This window comes from Anolis carolinensis, chromosome 2 (assembly GCF_035594765.1).
Source record: "Anolis carolinensis isolate JA03-04 chromosome 2, rAnoCar3.1.pri, whole genome shotgun sequence".
Taxonomy (NCBI): domain Eukaryota; kingdom Metazoa; phylum Chordata; class Lepidosauria; order Squamata; family Dactyloidae; genus Anolis; species Anolis carolinensis.
In genome coordinates, this window is record NC_085842.1 from 74,957,135 (window position 1) to 74,978,217 (window position 21,083).

General features: G+C 38.7%; 1 protein-coding gene across 3 annotated transcripts in view; it reads left to right on the forward strand.

The window, feature by feature from the left end:
• Positions 1-21,083, forward strand: part of vgll4 (vestigial like family member 4) — a 136,029-nt gene that overhangs the window by 99,007 nt on the left and 15,939 nt on the right. For 2 of the 3 annotated variants that reach the window (XM_003217670.4, XM_003217669.4), the window contains one exon: positions 18,927-19,149. In XM_003217670.4, coding sequence (XP_003217718.1) covers positions 18,927-19,149 — 223 coding nt within the window. Of the gene's footprint in view, positions 1-3,078; positions 3,224-18,926; positions 19,150-21,083 lie in introns of those variants that run through there. The other variant, XM_008105206.3, reaches the window with a different exon arrangement.

The window sequence follows — 21,083 nt, forward strand, 5'->3', positions numbered from 1 at the left end:
TCCTCTCGATTTATTTACCTGTTCCCATTGCCAACCCAACTCCCCCTCTCTTTAATCCATATTTTATTTCTTTTCTCCAGTCCATTTTCCAAAGACCCACTCATTGGAATGTTCCAGTACTTTTTCAGGATGCATCCCCTTGTATATCATGTTTATGTGTATATGCGTGGGAAAATCTGCTTAGTTTCACCTCCCCCTTTGAATGTGGGTTATCAGGAGGTTACAAAATATGGAGGAAAAGGCACCCTGCCTGCACAACAGAATGTGTGTGCTGCTGCTCAGTCATTTAGTTGTCTCCAACTCTTCGTGACCTCCTGGACCAGTCCACGCCAGAGCTCCCTGTTGGCCGTCATGGTCCCCAATTCCTTCAAGGTCAAGCCAGTCACTTCAAGGATACCATCCATCCATCTTGCCCTTGGTCGGCCTCTCTTCCTTTTTCCTTCCTTTTCCCCCAGCATCATGATCTTTTCCAAGCTTTCCTGTCTCCTCATGATGTGGCCAAAATACTTCAGCTTTACCTCTAATATCCTTCCCTCCAGTGAGCAGCCGGGCATTATTTCCTGGAGGATGGACTGGTTGGATCTTCTTGCGGTCCAAGGCAGCACCAGAGTTCAAAAGCGTCTTATCTTCCTTCGCTCAGCCTTCCTTATGTTCCAGCTCTCACATCCATAGGTTACTATGGGGAATACCATTGCTTTGACTATGCGGACCTTGGTTGCCAGTGTGATGTCTCTGCTCTTCACTATTATATCAAGGTTGGCCATTGCTCTCCTCCCAAGAAGTAAACGTCTTCTGATTTCCTGGCTGCAGTCTGCATCTGCAGTGATCTTCACACCTAGAAATATAAAGTCTATCACTGCCTCCACGTTTTCTCCCTCTATTTTCCAGTTATTAATAGGTGTAGTTGCCATGATCTTGGTTTTCTTGACGTTTAACTGCAACAGAATGTGTGTAGGCCCTAGTATTTCAGTCAAAATTCCAAATGCAGTCTTTTTTCTTCTACAAATTGAATATAGAAAAATATTTTCTTTAATAGATAATATTTTTAAAACGATTAAGATTCATATGTATGAATGGAACCCAGTGTGGTGGTGTAGATTGCCTGTTGGTCTGTGACCCTGGAGACCAGGGTTTGAATATCCACTTGGCTATGAAAACTTACCTTGTGATCTTGAGCAAGTAATACTCTTAGTCTCAGGAGAAGGCAAATCCTCTCTAAATAAACCCTGTGATAAGTTTGCCTTAGTATCTTTAGAAGTCAGAAATTCTTTGAAAACACATAGCAACCACCAGTGCATCAACGGAAATGGGGTAAATGTTTCCACACATGCTATTAATACTGAGTTACCGGTCAGTTTGAAAAACAGGCCATAAGTATGTGCCATTAGTCTGGGTGTTAACACTTAAATACTGAAAATATGTATGTTTCGGTATATAATACATTTTATACTGCTTGCATACCACCAAGAGCTATCCTATATCTTTTTGTTTTATTGTTTAGTATTTCACACCTGATATGCACAAAGTGTTGTTGTAAATACGTTGCCCATATCAAACTGAGGGGCGATCCTTCATATGTTGCTGGAGTGCAGCCCAGTGTTCTTCACCATTGGTGACTGTGCTGGCTTGGTTTGCTGAAACTTGCAAGCTAACAACCTACTCTGTGCACTCTGCACACATATATACAATCCTGTTGATTGCTGTTGACAACATTAATAACAATATTGTTAACTTTCACGCAAAACTAAAAAAAAATGAAAGATCGGTGTGTATGGTAGCCAGAATATTGGAGATGGAGCCAGGTGGAGCCAAAGTGGATTGTGACTTAACCATGATTTGAACCAAAGTCTTGGGCAGTGATTTGAGCTTCATTGCTTACTCCAGAGGCTTTCATGTTCTGGAGCTGGTGTTTGTGTGTGTGGTGCACCAGTCAATTTACAGTAGTTCCTGAGGAGGGCTGCCATCATGTCAAGTAGTTCCTGATGGCTGAGGAGAGCTGCCATCATGGTATTGTGTTTTGAAGAATGGTGGGAACCACTTCCTGAAACAGCATACTGTATTGATGTAAAGCCTATTCAAGGATAGTTTTTGTTTGAAAAAAACCAGGATTGGTCAGATTTTGCAAGTTTGGGAGGTCGGTGGGGATCCCAACAGTTGCACAGGATCTCTGAGGTGGCAATGTCTTCCCTCTATGAAATGACCCTCAACCTCTTCTTAAGTCTTATCAGTATTTAAAATTTTGGTCCCATACCTACCCTCAACTTGAGGTTGACTTATATACCAGTATATATGTCACAACACGGCATTTCTCTTGAAAGGAGCTAGCTGCGTTTTTCAGTTTCCTCTGCCCTGTGAAAATAGGTGTGGCAATCAGGCTAGTAATTGTACTTGGAAATCAGAATACAAGAAATGGAAAATTGGGCCCTTAATCTGCACATCAAATTTATCCTGCTAGTTCCATGTTCCAGTAGTTATTACTTCATAGATTTACATGCAGCATGCTGAACGAGCCTGTCTTTAAACCAGAGAGATGACATGGTTGTCTGGGCTGTTAAAACAGATTGGCAGTGAAGGTGAGCACTTTGAAAAGCACAAACAAATGCTTAGCAGGGCAAGGCTAGAAAATGGCCACGTGGCCATCCTAGGCATAGTGCCAGCTTGCTGCCTTTGTCCCTGTGTAAGATGATGGATGAGTACACACACACACACACACACACACACACACACACACACAGACGCAAGCACACCCAGTTGCGTGGTTTACTGATGCAATGGCTAAGTGGAACACAAACCCTTATCTCAGGTTTACGGAAAGGACCTCTGGGCATACGTTGGGTCCCCATGGTTTTGCTCTCTTTCTTTTTGATCTCCTAACTACAAGCTGATTCGACTGAAGATTCAAAGCTCATTTCCTTCTCTAAATAAAAAAAATAGCATCAACATTTAGGAGACCTGCATTCTAGCAAAAACCATGAAAACCTCTTGAACAAAAAGGGAGCACGCGACTGACTTCCACAAAAATTGTGTTTTAGTAAGTAGAGAAGAAATGCACCCTGTTCTTTTACAGCACCGCTTTCAGGATGGAGGGACTCTTATTCTGACACAGCTTCTGCCTGCTGATCTTTTTGTGCAGGAGAGCGCTTGCCAAGTTTGTGAGGCCCAAGGCTTTCTTGTGGGAGGACGCAGGGTTGTCTTCATGCTCTTTGGCAATGATTAAAGTGAGGTTAGTACCCAAAGAAATGGTGTTGGGGAGGGGAGGGAGTGTGCTTTCATTTTATTCCCTGATCCTTGCTGTTTCAAACCAGATCCTGGCTTTCTGAAGCCAGATGGTAGGGCCATATTTTTAGCTGCAATTCATTTAAAACTTTAAAAATGCTATTGAACTAGGAAATGTAAGAATGGATCAGTAGCTCTGCTCGGAAGGCGACGTATTTGTCTTTACAAAGAAGGCATCAGCTGTGTCTCGCGGGCACCATTTGGTGACTGGCTTCCACGCCAAAAAGACCAGGACACTTCTGCAACTCTGGCTCAAGAGTGGACTCCATACTGTCAGGTTTAAGGGGCTCAGAGGGGGTTATTTTTCTACATGGAAAAAAGATGAGAAAATGTTTCTCCTACTGTGGACATGTGACAACCCGTACTGTGCATTTTTTAAAAGCAAGAGCAACATTGCATTTTTATTTCTTGTTAGGTAAAGGTAAAGATTTCCCCCTGACATTAGGTCTAGTTGTGTCCGACTTAGGGGTTTGGTGCTCATCTCCATTTCTAAGCTGAAGAGCCGGTGTTGTCCATAGACACCTCCAAGGTCATGTGGCTGGCATGACTGCATGGAGCACCATTACCTTCCCACCGGAGCGGTACCTATTGATCTACTCACATTTGCATGTTTTTGAACAGCTAGGTTGGCAGAAGCTGGGGCTAACAGCAGGAGCTCACCTCGCTCCCCGGATTTGAACCGCTGACCTTTCAGTCAGCCAGTTCAGCAGCTCAGCAGTTTAATCTGCTGTGCCACTGGGGGCTTGTTATTTATTATTAAAATTGTGTCCTGTCTTTCTGCCCTTTCCCACGGAGAATAGATGTATGGTAAATGGCAAATAAATGACAAATACAATTAAAACATAGTATCAGATTATGAACACGTCAATGTCAAAATGGGAGGAAAGTCCCTTTATAAGAGAGTGTAATTCTCTTACCATTTGCACATTGTCTCACTTTGCACATTGCACATTGTCTCACAGGTAATCCCTGTGATGCTTTATGTGTGATTGCAAGTGTTGTGAACACAATTAATAGGCATCTAATGCATGAAACTGTGTAATGCTCCCTTCCCAAATCACACTTGAAATATTGGTTCATGCCAGGTTCCTGTGTGTGGGTTTTTTAAACTCTGTGTAGGTTTTTTAAAAACTAGCCAGAGAAGGCTAAACACATTGTAAAACTACAACTCCCATGAAACAAGAAGCATTCAGGGCCATTTAAATGACTAAGTAGTGAAGAAAGGGACCTGGGTTGGGAGCAAAACCTGTAGCTGAGGATCCAGCACTGAGGAGGAACTCTTTTCTATGTTTGGTAACTAAACTGATCATAGTGTTTATTCTCAAAGAAAATTACAAGAAATCTTTAAAGTATTTGCTGGGAATAAAGCTTCTGATTTTGGATTATTGACCATTTTGGTAGGAATTCTTCAGGATCGTCATTTGCAGTTGATTGAGTGCATCACAACGTATTCATTCAAAGATATGTGAAATGCTGGAGAAACTGGATTGCTTTTTAAAATGGTTCTGCCTTACACCCTTATTTTTTTAAAAAATACCCAAGGTGGTTTGTAAGAACACACCAAAATTAACATATATTTACAAAGTTGACATGGTTACTTAGCTGTGTGTTGCTCTTCTCCAGTCTGCAATCACTGTGCCCATCTGCCAAATTGTATACAGAACTGAATTCATCCCCCTATTTCTTTTTTCATCAGTTCAGTAAGCAGCTGACTTTCCTTCTGTAGATACAGGGAATTATGTGTGATTAATTATAACCCCAGGAGGTAGGTAACACGGGACCCCTGTTCTCAGACTTTTGTGCAGCCTGTGCATTCTTGCTCAAACTATAAACTTAAGATGACAAGGCTAAGAAAAAAATGCATACAAACTGGATTTGTACAAAGCCGTCGGTAGGATTCATCTTTGCCCTCTGGATGCAGTTGGACTTCAGCTCTCATTTGTTATGCTGGCTTGGGCTGCTGGGACTTGCAATCCAACTACCTCCAGAAGTCTGCATGATTCTCATCCTTGCACTAAATAATGTTTGGTGAAGGGGGGGGGGGGCTCCTTTTCAGTTGCCAATACTTATATCTCTTTATTTGGAGGGAGAGTAGGAGCTCCTCCTCCAATGCCCTCCAGACTTTTGACAGAAAACTGCATGCTCCTGAGAAGCCTGGGGAAGGAGAACATGTTTCTATTCCTAGGCTAGAAAGATTCCTATAATTAGGAAATGGCAACACAGTAGATGTTTAGATGTTATTTGCCTAGTTTGAATCCATCCACAAAGGGACAGCACTAGAGAGAAATGAAATGGATGTTCCCGTTTGCATATTGAGCCGTACCTCATGCCTGAATAAGCCATTCACGCATACCCCCAAACATGTCCAACCTCTCTTGTTCCTAATGTGGGGATGGCACTCAATACTTACTCACCTGATGATGTCATCCTTGCAGTGGGTTTTCAAAAGATATAAGAAGAAAGCAGTGGAAAAAGAAAGATAGCATCACAGTGGTTCACTGTTCACTGTTTCCTAGATGGGCAACAGGGGTGGGGGGGTGCTCTTTAAGGTAGTCCAGGGCAACTGGATGTTTTACATTGGAGGAATGGATGTTAAAAGCCAAGGAAAGTGAAATCAGAGAGATTTGTGAGGTGGAGGTGTGGGGAGGCAATAAAGCTTGTGGATTTCTGCATTCATTAACCATACAGGATAACTTCTCATTTAACAAAGGAGATGTGTTGCTTTGATTTTTTAACAGAACATTTGGGACTAAATCACTTCTTATAATTGCCATATGGAAATTCCATGTGCGTGCACAGAAAAGAAGAGCCATTCAACATGTTTCAATCAATTTTTAATTCAAAACTAACAATATGCATATGTGAAAGAAACACCAGGTCAAGTGAATCATGCATAAGTTAAGCCAAAACATTATAAACCTTCTGGAGGCCCTTGGAGGCTGTTTTCAAAAGGCATCCAGAGATTTTTCTTTCTTTCACCAACTTCCACTTCTTAAGACTTCCATTTCTTTAGCAGATCTCTTTTTTAAACATGTTGAGAGTTACTAATAAGGCAGACTTATCTGCCATTCTCTTTTCTTTGTTTTGCTGTTTATACATGCAAAGGAAGGGGTTCTGGTGGCAGCTGCTGTTTATCTTGCCGCTTACTGGCAGGCACACACAGCTGTTGTCAAGTCTGCTGAAGTAAAAACCTTTTTTGTCCCTGCTCAAGCTTCTTTGCATTGTTTATGGCAGACACCACATTGCCACTCAGTGCTACAAGTTTTTGCTTCTCCAAGCCCCTTTTCACTTTCACTCTCAGTGCTAATGTGAAAATACTTCTTGATAGTGGATTCGCAAGGAAAGTTTGTAAGAGAGAGCTTTGATGTCAGAGGTAGGCCAGGATTTCCCTAAAAATGGCAGCCTGCTTTGCATGTGACGCTAGTGGTCTAGTCTGATGGAAATTGTCAATCTCTGACAAGGTAAATCCCTAAGCTGATAAAGTATGAATTGATAAAGATTAGACACTGTGAGAGTATGCTGCAGGCATAGGAAAGGACAATTTCTACCTACTGCACACCCGACCTTTGCAGCCCCACAAACCTTTCTCAGCTAGATTTTAAACTATACTACTGAGTCCTGCTATTGAGGCCTTTTCCATATGGTCTGATCTAGTGTGGTGGTGATGGTAACTATAGTAGCAGTGTGCCTTCATTTCTGTTTTATGGTGATTGTGTCATGCAAGATTTGTTCAGAAGGGCATTTGCCCTTGCATTCTTATGGTGCTGAGAGAGTGTGACTTGCCTAAGGTTATTCGGGATTTTCACAGCCAGGCGGGGATTTGAAGCCTGAATTCCTCTTGTCCTAACCTTGCACTCAAACTACTGTAGCATACTGGCTAATGTAGTGCAATTACATTATTTTGATTAGGAGTGGCTTTACTGCATAGAGAAATTTTAATTTGTATTTGGCTCTCTGCAATCCAGAATCCATGTTGTTGTAAAACTGTTATTAGGCAAACTTCAAGTCCATTCTGTGATATCAGTGGTGGTAGTGGTGTACATGTATTTGTTTGCAAGCACAGTCTACAGTACTGTTTTTACCTTAACTTTAGAATATGGACACACAAGAACATGTCAGTCCTGGCTAGAAATAGCTCGTGTTGTGTGCTAGTTCTTTGTTCCAGGGGGTGTGTTGTTGATTCTTCCATGCTGATTTGCCAGCATTTTCTGTTCTTTTTCTATGATTGAGATGCAGTGCAGTTATGTAATGTTGCAGAAACAAAGAGAAGTCAAAAGATTTGCAGCAAGCTGAATTGCTTCCAAATTTCTTTATACAGCTTTTAGCACTATAACAAATGTTATTATCTGATCTTACGTTTGCGTGTATGACCCATTATTAATTCTTTTCCTAGTATCAGGCCAAAAAAAGTGTTTTCTCCATATCTTAATTATTTGTGGCTATCTTTATTGGTGGTTATCACTGTGCTATCAAATATTTGCGGAAGTTTGGATATTGCCCCTTGAGTCACTACTGAATGAATGAAAGGGAAAATACATATTGAAAAAGTACTGTAAAATACATCATTTCCATGTAAGCTATTTTTTAACCTTATAATGTTTTTAAATGTACATTGTTCTTCTTGTAACAAGGTTTATTTGGAATTAAAGAGGAATTTTGAGTCTGGAAATTCAAGTTAATGGAGTAAAAAAGAAATGCATTTTTCCAAGATTTTCTAGAAGTGTGTCCAGTTTGTGGTGTGTGCCACTGTCAATGAAAGCACACACATTTCTTTTCTTTTCTTTTGGAAATGAAACCATGAACAGCAGGTTTCTTCATTTGTATAATGTGCAAGCAAATGTGTATAATTACAATTTTATATATTTGAGAAATGCACAAGAATAATAGCATTTTAAGGTAGCAGAAGACTAGTGATTGAAATGTGTCAAGAACTGATACAAGAACTGATACAGAGAAGTCACTTACATCAAGAAAACTGTATCAAAGTTTACATAGATTTTACAAGGCAGAAATTTTAGTCCCACACAACACAGTATGGAAATTGAATGGAACAAGAATACTGACAATATTCTGTGAAAAGCAACATATATGGAACAGATCTGCACATCCATCCTTTTTATTTGTTTCCATTCCGGCATCTGTCTCATTTACATGGCATTTTGAAAGGGTTGTGTTTTGTATTTAATATAACCTCATTCAGTAAAAAAAAATGCTATAGTGCAACACAGTGGCACCTTTAACTGCACAAAAACTTGCAGCATTTCACATCATGTTTTAAGTCATTCAGGATGGGCTGTAAACTCTTGAGGATGACTTACTTTGCTTCACCCTATAGCTGTCTTAGCCATTTGTGGCACATAACTGGCAAGAAAGAAAGAAAAAATAATCCAAGTAGCCTGAGAACCAGAGTGGTGCAATGATTTCAGTGTTGGATTAAGACACTGGGAGACCAGGGTTTGAATCCCTGCTTGGCCATGGAAATGCACTGGGCTAATTTGGGCACACCCTCTCAGCCTCGCAGAAAAGCAAGGGCAAATCCCCTCTAAACAAATTCTGCCCCCAGAATGGCTGTGACAAGTTTGTCTTAGTTAGAAATGTGTCTTGTCATGTTTTAAAAGCTTATTCTCATTTCAACATGTCAACAGCATTCGGCTATTTACAGTTTTAAATTAAACCCAACTAGACATCTTGTTTGTCAAAAGACAGGACTTGACTGGAATTTATTGGGACATCTGCTGTCAGGAAGTAAAGTTGCAGAAACTTTTAAAAAGCCAATAAACATAATGAAACCACTATTTTTAATAGACTACCTTTTAGCCTGTCCAATGAATTAAAAGATTACTTTTCTCAAGTTTTCTTTGCCATCTGTCAGGCAGTGTTTTTTGGCTTCTGTTATGTGCTAAGTGAGGAAAATACTTGAACAACAATAAATTGCACACAGTATGTAAAATGAGGGCCTTCATGCAGCCCTTTTCTGTCACACCTTTTGTTCTAAGGCTTTTCAAGATAGATTTTGGATCTGAGCCATCAAAATTAAGGAATGCTTGGCGTGGGTTTCAGTTGTTGCAGTTCTTCTAAGTTATATTTCAGACAACTACTGGATCATTACTACTGGGTGGCCTTTTTGAGGATAATTATGTTTGTGTAAAAACAAATTAAGTACATCAGTTTATTTCTTTATTGTTGGCTGGAACCATTAAGAATACATAGAAAATATTCATTTTGAATTTATATCTAGTAGCAAAAATTTCAATTGCAGATTGAATGGGAGCACCCATAAAAGGGCTAGTCTGTTCATACGTGTGTTATTTGCTTATGTTGTTAAGTCTCATGAATACGTTGTGAATTATAGGAAGAGGGCAATGAAAGAACAGCTCACTACAAAATGTATTTTGCCTATCAAGATAACAAGTGATATAAATATACATGCACCTAATTAATTTGTTGTAATGTTTATGTTTCTTCAGTCTGTCATAATCGTATATAGAAATCAGAAATACTGTGGCATGAATGATTCTGCATTTGGTATTTAATGTGATATGTCTCTCCACCAGACTGTCTTAAGTAGTCATAACTGTCTTCTGACTTCTTGACTCCAAATCTTAAATTGTTGATGTTCTTTCCCCCGGGTTTCATGGCTCCTTCCTCTGAGTCTAGTCCTGCTATTAATATGATATATTATGCTACTAAATTATTCATATAGAATGATAAAACTCAGCCTCACATGACCCATTTAAAAGTTGGAAAACATTCTGTATCTTCATATAGTACTCTCATGTACTGAGTATAAGTTAAATATAAGGACAAGATGTTGTGTCCTTCGCATTTTTTGACAGTGACCCATAGTTTTTCATGCTGTACAGCATCAAAGGCATTTACAAGCATTCCTCAGTTAACAAAGCCTCTGACAAGAAACTCCTTTTTACAAAATTGTTTTATTTTCATCCAATGCCTCTTTTCCTCCTCACCCTCCGTCTATCCGAAAGTTTGTTTTAATAGTATCAGCACTGGGAGGATGGTGAAGTAGAACTGCAAAAACACAGACTTTTGCTGTTATGTTGCACTAGTCAGGCATGGGCAAACTTTGTCCCTCCAAGTGTTCTGGACTTCAACTCTCACAATTCTTAACAGCCGGTAAAGTGGCTGGAATTTCTTGGGAGTTGAAATCCAAAATATCTGGAGTGCCAAAGTTTGTTCAGCATATCTGCAGTAAACAATGAGATAAAGCCTGAGATAGGAAAGAATGTGATTTTCTTTTGGCTGATCCTACTGTAGCTGTGCGGCCTGCCTACAATAGACAAGTTAAATAGCAGCAGCCTCCAGATCCCTGACTAAAGATGTGTGAACAGCAGAAGAGAGGGAAATGAGGAAAGCATATTAAGAATACATAGATCCATATGTTTGGCCATCAGTATGGAAATCATACAAAAAAGTGGAAGCTGGTAGAAGGAAAAAATTATCTAAATGCATTTTGGAAGAAACGTTCAGACAATATCTAGAAGTTAAAATGTTTTTGTTTAGTCACACAGTTTATTTGATCGGGTTTTTTTCCTCCATTTCACATGTGCATACTCTTAGTTTAAAATAAACTTTTGCCAAAACATATGAGATGGCTTCTCTTTTTTGTGGTATAGGAACCTATCACTGTTCTCTTCAGATTATTTGTACCTCCAGTACTAAATGTTCTGTTAAAGAAAAAATATCTACTTGATTAACTGAGGTACAGTATACCTATAATATATAAACCACAGTATAGTGTTCTTATCAAGTTCTTGTGTGTCCCAAATTATCCAACATATGTTTACAATATGATCTCTAGTGCCTCTTCCTTTTCTGAACCTAGTTTGAACTTCTGAGATTCCTCACTCCATATATGAATACACAAAAGCAAGAGGTTATACTGACAGTAGCTTTGGTATGGGTCGGGTCTCTCAGGCTTGTGTTGAGGGCCGAGACTAAATGGTAGAAGAGCTATTTGAAAACAGCAGTAATTGGAAGTTATTTTGGCAGGGGATCTCTGACACCATGGCAGTTGTACTTTAGTACAACACAGAAGGGAGCAGCAATCTCTTTTACCATGAAAACCCTATGATGAGAAACAATCTAAAATGAAACAAGCACCATTATAGGAGCAAAGAAATAAAATTAAATTATCAAAATGTAGCTTTTAAATATAACCTTTTGAAAAGTCTTCGTAATTGCAACATTTTGAGTATGTGGGCAGGTATCTAAGAGTTCTGACTGCAATTATTCTAACTGTTGTAGAAGAAACTATTTTTTAGTCATTTTATATGGAATACATATTACTGGATTTCTGTAATGTGTTCTATGTGGAGCTGCCTTTGAAACTTCAGTTAAGGTAAAGAATGATAGCCAAGTTGTAAAATACAACTCCCTTGTTGCAACAGTTCTACTGGCTACTAGTCTGTGTCCAGGCCCCATTCCAATATAATCCGATTATAGTTTATTGTTATTATCAATTGCATTATCAATGATAATGTTAAGTGATACAGTCATATTTAATTATAATGAGAATGCATTAATTACTCATTTCCTCTCAGCCTGTTAATTGCTTGTGTCAGAAAGGAGCAGTATAATAAAATGGTTGCCTTTCCAAGTGGTTCAAGTTTTATGACACAGTTAGCCAGGAGATCTTCCTTCCAGTTGGCTTTAAGGAGGCATTGCACACATGTATGCACAGTGTGACACAGTGTCACACACCAACATCAAAGTAATGCCTGTCTCCACATACTGATTCTGGCTGGCTTATTCTTGGCTGTTTTGGCTCTTTAGAAACTTTGACTATTCAACTCAACTGCGAATGAAATTCAAACTAGGAAAATTCAGTTAGTGTAGGAGGCTGAGATGTTCAACACTTGACTCTGGGAAAGTATTATTTAACAGACCACTCAATAAGCTTCTGGTTGGCATATGAAATTCTGGTGGCCTTTACTGAGCAGTGTACTCAGCCTGAGGGTGGCTGTGAAAACTGAGCACTTGCCTGTCTCTTTATAAACATGGCTAAGGAATCAAAAGAGTAGAACTTGTGCCAGCTTTGTTTCAATTTTTTTGCTTGTGCTGATTTGGTCATACAGAGCAGTCTCGAAACATATATCCTTGAGGGTATTTTCAATGTTGAAATACAACCGTTGGGCAACAAAAGGAGTAGAGATTGTATCATTTTTCTTTGTGTATTCTGAGCCTACTTAGTAGAGAATAAAGTTCGGTTTATTTCAAGAGTTAACATTTGTCCAAATAGAAACCTAAATACAGCATGCAAAAGTACATTGATCATGCATCTTGCAACAGAAAGCACTAATTGGTCTCCTATAGTATTTTTAAAGAATTAATAGCTATTGGAAAGAGAATATACTGAGTTGGGGAACAAAAGTTGAGAGGTGGGGGCTTGTGATAAAGAGAAAATATTTGAAAAGTTAAAAGTAATTGTTTGCTTTAGAAAATTTTAAAGTGTACGTTAGTTCCCTTTGCTCTTGAATAGAAACAATGAAAATAATCATGACTGGCATTTTATATCACATTATAGATTCATAACACAGAGTTTTGGATCTGTAGCTGCTCCATGTTCATAAAAAGGAGGACCTATGAAAGCAATAAATTGGCTTAACAAAAGTCGGTTTCTTTGGGTTCAAAACCACCTCTGAGAAGATGCCTTTTTCTTTCATGTGTGGTAGTGAGGATTCTTGCATGCAGTGTGCCATGAAGCCATTGCCTTCATTCATACCTCTGTTAATTGATTGGAATTTGTGAATATAATTCAGTTCAAGAACAGTTCAGCCTTCTGGGACTTACAGTATAAGATTTTAAAGGCTTGTATCCACAAAAGCTCCTGCTACAATACAAGTAGGTTAGACTTAAAGGTACTGCAACATCCCCTGTCCTCCATATTCCACATTTTTATATTGAAAGATACTAACACAGCTACCTGTTTGAGAAATGCTCTGTATTCAATTATGCTTCATGTTCATGGTTGTGGTATTATTGCCATGATTGTATGTACACTACAAACTCCAGGGAGCCTGAAAACTCCAGGGAACAGCTCTTATTGATGGAGGTCTGTTCTGCTGGTGATCAGGATGCAGCAGAATTACCATGTTCACAATTAATTTGGTGATGTAGAATCTTGACTAATAACAATAAAATAAAAACAGTAAAATTATGAAACAGTAAACTTAAACGATAAAAGAGATAGATCAAGTATTATTTTATTGATCAATGTGTAATCCCTCCAACTTCAGTCTTTCACATTATCCAAAAAGCAGCTGTTGAGTGCTCCCAAGCTTCAAGGTCTGGATTGTCATCTCCTGATTTTCCTGGACCCTAATCTCCCACTAGTAATATGTCTCTGCTGGATTAAGTCCAAACATTGAGCTTGGAGAAGAAGAAAAAATGGATTATTGCTGAAGGAGTAAGAGTGTAAGTACCAGGCAAACTTAGGAAGGCATTTTAAAGGAAGGGGATGTTTTAACATTCCGCTAAGCAACCACCCAGTCAAAACTCCCAAAATTGTGTTTCCTTTTCCCTTTGACTTCACAAGAGGAATTTGGTACTACAGTAGAGTCTCACTTATCCAACATAAATGGGCCGGCAGAATGTTGGATAAGCAAATATGTTGGATAATAAGGAGGCATTAAGGAAAAGCATATTAAACATCAAATTAGGTTATGATTTTACAAATGAAGCACCAAAACATCGTTAGACAACAAATTTGGCAGAAAAAGTAGTTCAATACGCAGTAATGCTATGTAGTAATTACTGTATTTATGAATTTAGCACCAAAATATCACGATATATTGAAAACATTGACTACAAAAATGTGTTGGATAATTCAGAACGTTGGATAAGTGAGACTCTACTGTATTTGGCATTGTTCCATGGATGTTTACTTAGATATAAATTCTACTGGTTCACTTTAGAACAATGGCGTTCCTTTGATTTGGTTCTCTTTTAGCACTGGACTTTCTTAGCATGAGTATAGTGAATTATAAAATTACATCAATTACCGTACATGATGTGCGTGTCCTAAAATTAGGGTCTACTTGAATAAAGCCTTTATAAGCAGGCACTGTGAGATGTTAGCTTCATGTCAGTAATGCTTTTGGCTGCTCTTTGGTTTAAAAAAAAGTGGTGCACTGGAAATAAGCACAAGTGGAAGGGAACAGTCCCTTTCTCTGGGCCTCTCTCTAGCTCTCCCTTTTTCCTTAAACAGTTGGCAAACGTAGTAATTTATCCAGGATGGGTGTGAATTACCCATTGCTCTGTTCCAGTAAACAGAAAGCCAGCATGAACAGTTCTGCAACACAAGAATCGTTTCAGGACAATGTGTCGTAACCACCACTTGAAACTTTTCAATGCATAGGCTCAAAACATTGCTTCCAATTAACAAAGAAGAAAAGTGCTGCAGTTTGGTTCTAGCAGTCAGGATGTGTGTGGTTTTGGTATGTCATCCATATAAGCACATGATGCTTGGGTAAGCACTGAAGCCTGGGTTATGATTCACTGAGGAGAATGATGGAAAACAATGTCTGTTTAACATGCAGGGAAAATAAAAGATTTTGAACTCTGTGTGTGTGCTTGTGTGTGAGAGAGTGGCGAGGTGGTGGGGTGGGCCTGGTTCATATTTAAAGACTTGTACAGTAACCAAGAGCTTGTATGGGATCTGTTTGTACATGGACACATTGGTAATCCTACAATCAACATCAGGTATATTAATATCATACATCATGAGTCACTATAATATCAAGGCTGGAATATTGCATTTGTGACAGGTGTTTACTTAGACATGAAACTCGCTGGATAAACTTGGAGCAGTCTCTCAGCCTACTTCACATTATTTTGGGGGGATAAAACAAAGAAAAGAGCAATTTGCATTGGAGCCCATTGGCAGAAAGGTGAAAATAGAGACACATACCATAAAATTAACTAAATGAATATGTGCTTTATAATCACTAAAATCAGGTGCAGTATGATCCTCTTATCCATAGATCCAATATCCACGATTTCACTTACCCGTGCTCCAACCTCCCCCCCCCTCCCCTCCGAAACCTCTCTGGGTCCTCCAGTGTATATGGTATGTTTCTGGCCTAACTGTAGTAAAAAATTATAGCGTTCACTGTTATTAATAGTTTCAGATATCCATGGGTCTATGTGTCTTGCAATCTATTCACTGTATATATTGGGGTTCATATTGTAATACCTTTGGTGCGTTAATATACAAGATACTATATTTTATTAGTAGGTGTTACCTTGATTAGAACCATCCAGCGATCACACCTAAGTGTGTTAAATGGAAGTTATACACATCTCTTCTGTAGCTAATGTATAATACATGTGTTTTTAGACTGTAGTTTGTTCCATAAGATGATGATGGAGGAGGTCATGATGAACTTTAGCTTAGCTCAGGTTTCACAGAAGAATACTAAGACAAAAGGACAATAGATGGGGGCCCCTTTGGAAATATAAAGAGAGTAGGTTGTTAAATTGGATTTAATATTGATTTGAAAAGTCCCCTTTAAGAGAGAAATCTACTACAGAGAGCTTTATATGAAACTAAAGCTTTCTCTGATCCGTTTCTCCAGAACACTGCTGTTGGCTGCCAACTAGCAGCACATGGTGGTGAAGTGTTTCTGCATGGGCAGTCACTGAGTTCTTGGGCTTTTTTTCCAGTTGGGTGAATTTGGCTGAATATAAAATCACATGTACTTGTGTATAAAACAGAATGACATGGGAACTTTTTTCTTTTCCTAGACTATAATCTCAAGTAACACATTTGCCTCTACCTCTGTAACTGCCTTCTCACTGCTCTTGTTAGTTGCAATCAAGTTAACCTCAACTTATGGGGATCCCATGAATGTGAGACCACCAAGTCACTCTGTCCTCAACAGCCCTGCTTATTCTTGCAGACCCAGGGCTGTGGCTTCCTACATTGAGTCTGTCCATCTGGAACACAGTCTTTCCCTTTTCCGTTAGCCAAGATTTTGTTAGCTTTTTTAGTGAGTCACATCTTCTCATAACATGTCAAAGCATGATAGTCCCAGTTAAGTAATAATGGCTTCTAGGTAGTGTAATTGCTGTGTAGTGTGCATTTCTGTGGCATTTTGGCATTGACCCACCAAAGAGTATGTTGTTGGTACTGATAATTTTAGGACATATTGTGTAATTGTAACATGTTGCCATTGTGAAATATACTGCTTTGAAACTGGGTCCATCATTTTGAAATATAGTAGAGTCTTGCTTATCCAACATAAATGGGCCAGCAGAATGTTGGATAAGTGAAAATGTTGGATAATAAGGAGGGATTAAAGAAATACCTATTAAATGTCAAATTACATTATAATTTTACAAATTAAGCACCAAAACATTGTTTTACAACAAACTGACAGAAAAAGCAGTTCAGTAAATGTTAACATTATGTAGTAATTACTGTATTTACAAATTTATCACCAAAACATCACAATATATTGAAAACATTGACTACAAAAATACTGACTACTAAAAGGCAGACTGCGTTGGATAATACAGAATGTTGGATAAGCGAAGGTTGGATAAGCGAGACTACTGTACCCTGTAAAATTGAGGATGCCCCTGTGTATGTAAAGCAAAAATGTCTTGGTTGATAAATGTGACATTGTTTTCAGTAAGCCAGTCTGAAATGGCCTCACAAAACACAGAACTGCTCTGGGGATTATTTCTTCTGTGAGTGGAAGACCGTTCCAAGTCCTCCATATTACGCAGATGTTTCTGTTTTATGTATTTTCCTCTCATCTCCAAGAACCGTGAAATTTAATGGACTTAATAGACTAGCTACCCACTGTGTTCTAGGCAGGGTTTCCTGCAAAGTGACCACTATTCTTGCTTACCTAAACATGGACCAAAATTAAGTAAGTGCAAAATAAAGATGATAGTTCCATCCTAACATTAGAAGTTTAGAAAGAGGAAGGTCACCTTTTACAGTGTTTAGTCTATAGCTGATTATATAACTTTTAAAAGTAAATGGGAACCCTGTTTTCAGTATCTAGTGTTTTAAGGGAATATTCTGGAGAACACTGTTCCTTGAAAACCTTTTTTGGGTTCCTTAATGAAAAGAAAAGCTTTGAGACGCACATGTTGCTGAAAAGACTACTTGTGCCTCTCTTGTGGATTTTTCTGTTCTGTTGTGTACATTGTAATAATCTGGGCTTGGCCCCATGTAAGCCACCCCAAGTCCCCTCAGGGAAATGGAGGTGGGGTACAAAAATAAAGTTGTTGTTGTTGTTGTTATTATTATTATTATTATTATTATTATTATTATTATTATTATTATTATTTTCTCAACAACACCTTGGTGAAGTGTTTTATTTTATTTCTAGGACATTCTTTCATCTTGTTGACGCTTGTGCTCCTTATGAATTGAATTTATGCTTTGTAATATGTACCCAAATCTTCTGCATGTGTGATGGTTCACAGTGGATATAATGGAGTTCAACACTAAATTTGAAAATTCTTGTCATCATATCTAGCTGAGCATCAGTATTTTACTGTACAAGTTTATTGCTTCAATTATGCTGGTCAGTACACAGAGAGCCTAACAGTATATTTTTGTGCATTTTATGTGAGTTCAGTATTTGATATACTCATGTCTACGTTGAAAAGTTTTTGATGAAGAAATCATTCCAAATAACCTTGGTTGACTTATAAATGGGTCAATGCCAGATCCAGCATGAAACAGTGATAAAAGGTAGAGGCAAAAAGCTCCTATCCCAATATTCCCCCGTTGCCCAAACTGGAGAAGGAAAGACACTCGAGGATCTATAGCAGGCATGGGCAAACCCAGGCTCATTATTTAATGACAGTAAATTGTGGGACAGTAAAGTGTGGGACACCTTAAATCATTCACCCTCCCACAGAGGGAGAGTGCATGTGTGAGGGAGTGAATGTCAATGTTTAATTATTGTTTGAAATTGCCTTTGTTACTCTTTAATTTTACTCTGTTGGACATCAGCTAACTAGAAATGTTATTTTTAAAATAACTAGTGTTTGTTTGAAGAAATAGCCCATGTTTACAATGATCATGTGCCAAATGCACTAATATTTTATAAACGAGATATATTTTTTCATTGAAGCACATTTACAACACATAATTACCATCTTAGTGAAATAACCTTGTTTTTGTTGAAGTTAAGCAGAGCTGCTGAAATAAATTAAATCCCAAATGACTTCACAACATTGAATAAGTAAACACAGCATGTTCTCCTGTGAAAGTAGCTGTGTTCCATCAAGCTTGGCAGCATCATTATTCCATAACTGTTTCATTACTCAGTAGTCAAATCCACTGGTTACTGGCATAGTTTCTTTCTGTCTGTAAGCCTTTGCATATGCTACCTTTTTATAAGAGACAGTGTTCATAGCATGGGGACATAAAATGTGTGTTATGATGAAAACAATCAATAAACATGACATATATCACTGATTCTTATTATTTACATCTTCTCCAAACAGGCAATTATTGCTATCTGCTACCTTTTTAAGACTTCCTATATAAAATTTGTCCACATGTCTTGATTGAAGACAATGAGTAAACCAAAACCACATGGAAACCTTTCCTGGTCTTCAGGACAGTGTCCCCTCTAATAGTCTGTTTCTTTTTCTTGTAGAATGAAGACTGCCAATGGGGATTACAGGAAAGAACACCGAGAGAGAAGTCGTAGTCCGATAGACCGGGCTGTTGCGCCAACAATGAGTCTTCATTCTAATCACATATATGCCTCAATCCCAAGCTTAACCATGGATCAACCTCTAGCACTGACCAAAAACAGCATGGATCCTACCCGGTCTGTAAGCCTCACTCCTACAATGACATCAGTGGAACGGCAGCAGGTATTTTGCTTATGAGTGGATGGATGGATGGATGGATGGATGGATAGATGGATAGAAAGAAAGAAAGAAAGAAAGAAAGAAAGAAAGAAAGAAAGAAAGAAAGAAAGAAAGAAAGAAAGAAAGAAAGATAGGCCAACAGTCAGACAGAATGATAGAATGAATGTATCTTTCTGTCAGCTATGGGATCTCTATGGAAGTGAATAATCTCTTTTCAAATAACACGCAGGAATCCTCTTAGGGATGAAGGGTGTTGTGTTGATTTCAGAGGGTAAAAAATGAGGAAGAGTTTTGGTAGATAGTGCTGCCTTAGGTCATCTAGATGTCTTCCGCTATCTTTTGAAAGCACCACATCCTTGTTTGCGGGTAATCTGAAGCTTTCAAAATATAGGCTTGATCTGTACAAACAAAAGATTAGATAAAATGGATTCTGGATTGCACTGTTTCAGATTGCAGGTGTGGGGCTGCATGGTTGAAGAACTTTACAAACCAAAATGAATGCCACCCTTTTCCTTCAGGTGATCCAGAAACCTTTTCTAATACCTACTCTTAGGCTGTTAACATGTCTGTTGAACCACATAAAATAAGCAGTGTTATCGGTGCAAAACACTGCCTCTTTTGCTGCAGGCCTGGATGATTCTTCGTACTTTCTCTTTCTGGGTATATTTTCATTTTAGGAAAATTCCCATAGATATAGATAAAATGCCTTCCTCATTTGTGCTGTCTTTCCCTCAGTTTACAGATGGTCAGTACTACCCCACACTGCCCCTTCTCCATTCTGTTCCACTAGCCTTTTAAAACAAGTAGAATAATATAAACCGCAGCCTAAATGAATTGAGATACACAAGAGGCCTAGCTGCAAACATATCTGTTCAAAAGAAGCATCATTATGCAATCATTATCTCTGTCCCAAATGTTGCTTTTGGGCACATTAAGGTCACTTTTGCCAGAATTTGATGAGCTCCTTCTACATCATTTTCAAATGTTTCTATTTAGCAGTTGAAAGACATTTCATGCTTTCCTCAGACACTTCTATGCCTTGTAAATATATCTGGGATGGGATCTGAAACCTTTTGGTTTACAACATGTTTGTATTATCAAGTGATGCATTATTTTGCATAATCCATTGTGCAAACTCAACTGCTGATTTTCTGCACACACCTCCTCCTCCTCCTCCTCCTCCTCTCCAGCATTGGTTCAGTGATGACAGACAAGGAAGGGAGAGGCTTCCACTGACGACATTTGGGCTCTTGATAAGTCTTGCTATTGTTTCTCAGCTTGGCAACTAGTCCTGCCACTCTAAGAGTACATCAGGAGCTGTTTTTACTGGACTGCACTCTAGTGATTATGGGCAGATCTTTTGAACATTTTGTTGTGTTTGGAACATAGTTGCCTCTCTCCCAAATTGGATGTGACAGTGAGCTTTGTCAGTATTACCTAATGCTAATCATCTCCATTTTTAGGGTGGTTTTTTTTTTTGAAATTGTGAGCTGCCTGTGGTTTTCAGCTGTAACTTTACTGTTATAGTTATGCTTTTTATCTCATTTTATCTCATTATATCATATCTATTATTGTTTGCACATCACCTGGAAAATCAATTGTGGGGTAACTACTAAATTTTAATGAAGTTAAGTTGCTGTGAGTTTTTCCTAGAATCATAGAATAGTAGAGTTGGAAGAGACCTCATGGGCCATCTAGTCCAACCCCCCGCTAAGAGGCAGGAAATTGCATTCAAAGCACCCCTGACATATGGCCATCCAGCATCTGCTTAAAAGCCTCCAAAGAAGGAGCCTCCACCACAGCCCTGGGGAGAAAGTTCCACTGCCAAACAGCCCTCACTGTGAGGAAGTTCTTCCTGATGTTCAGGTGGAATCTTCTTTCCTGTAGTTTGAAGCCATTGTTCCGCGTCCAAGTCTGCAGGGCAGCAGAAAACAAGC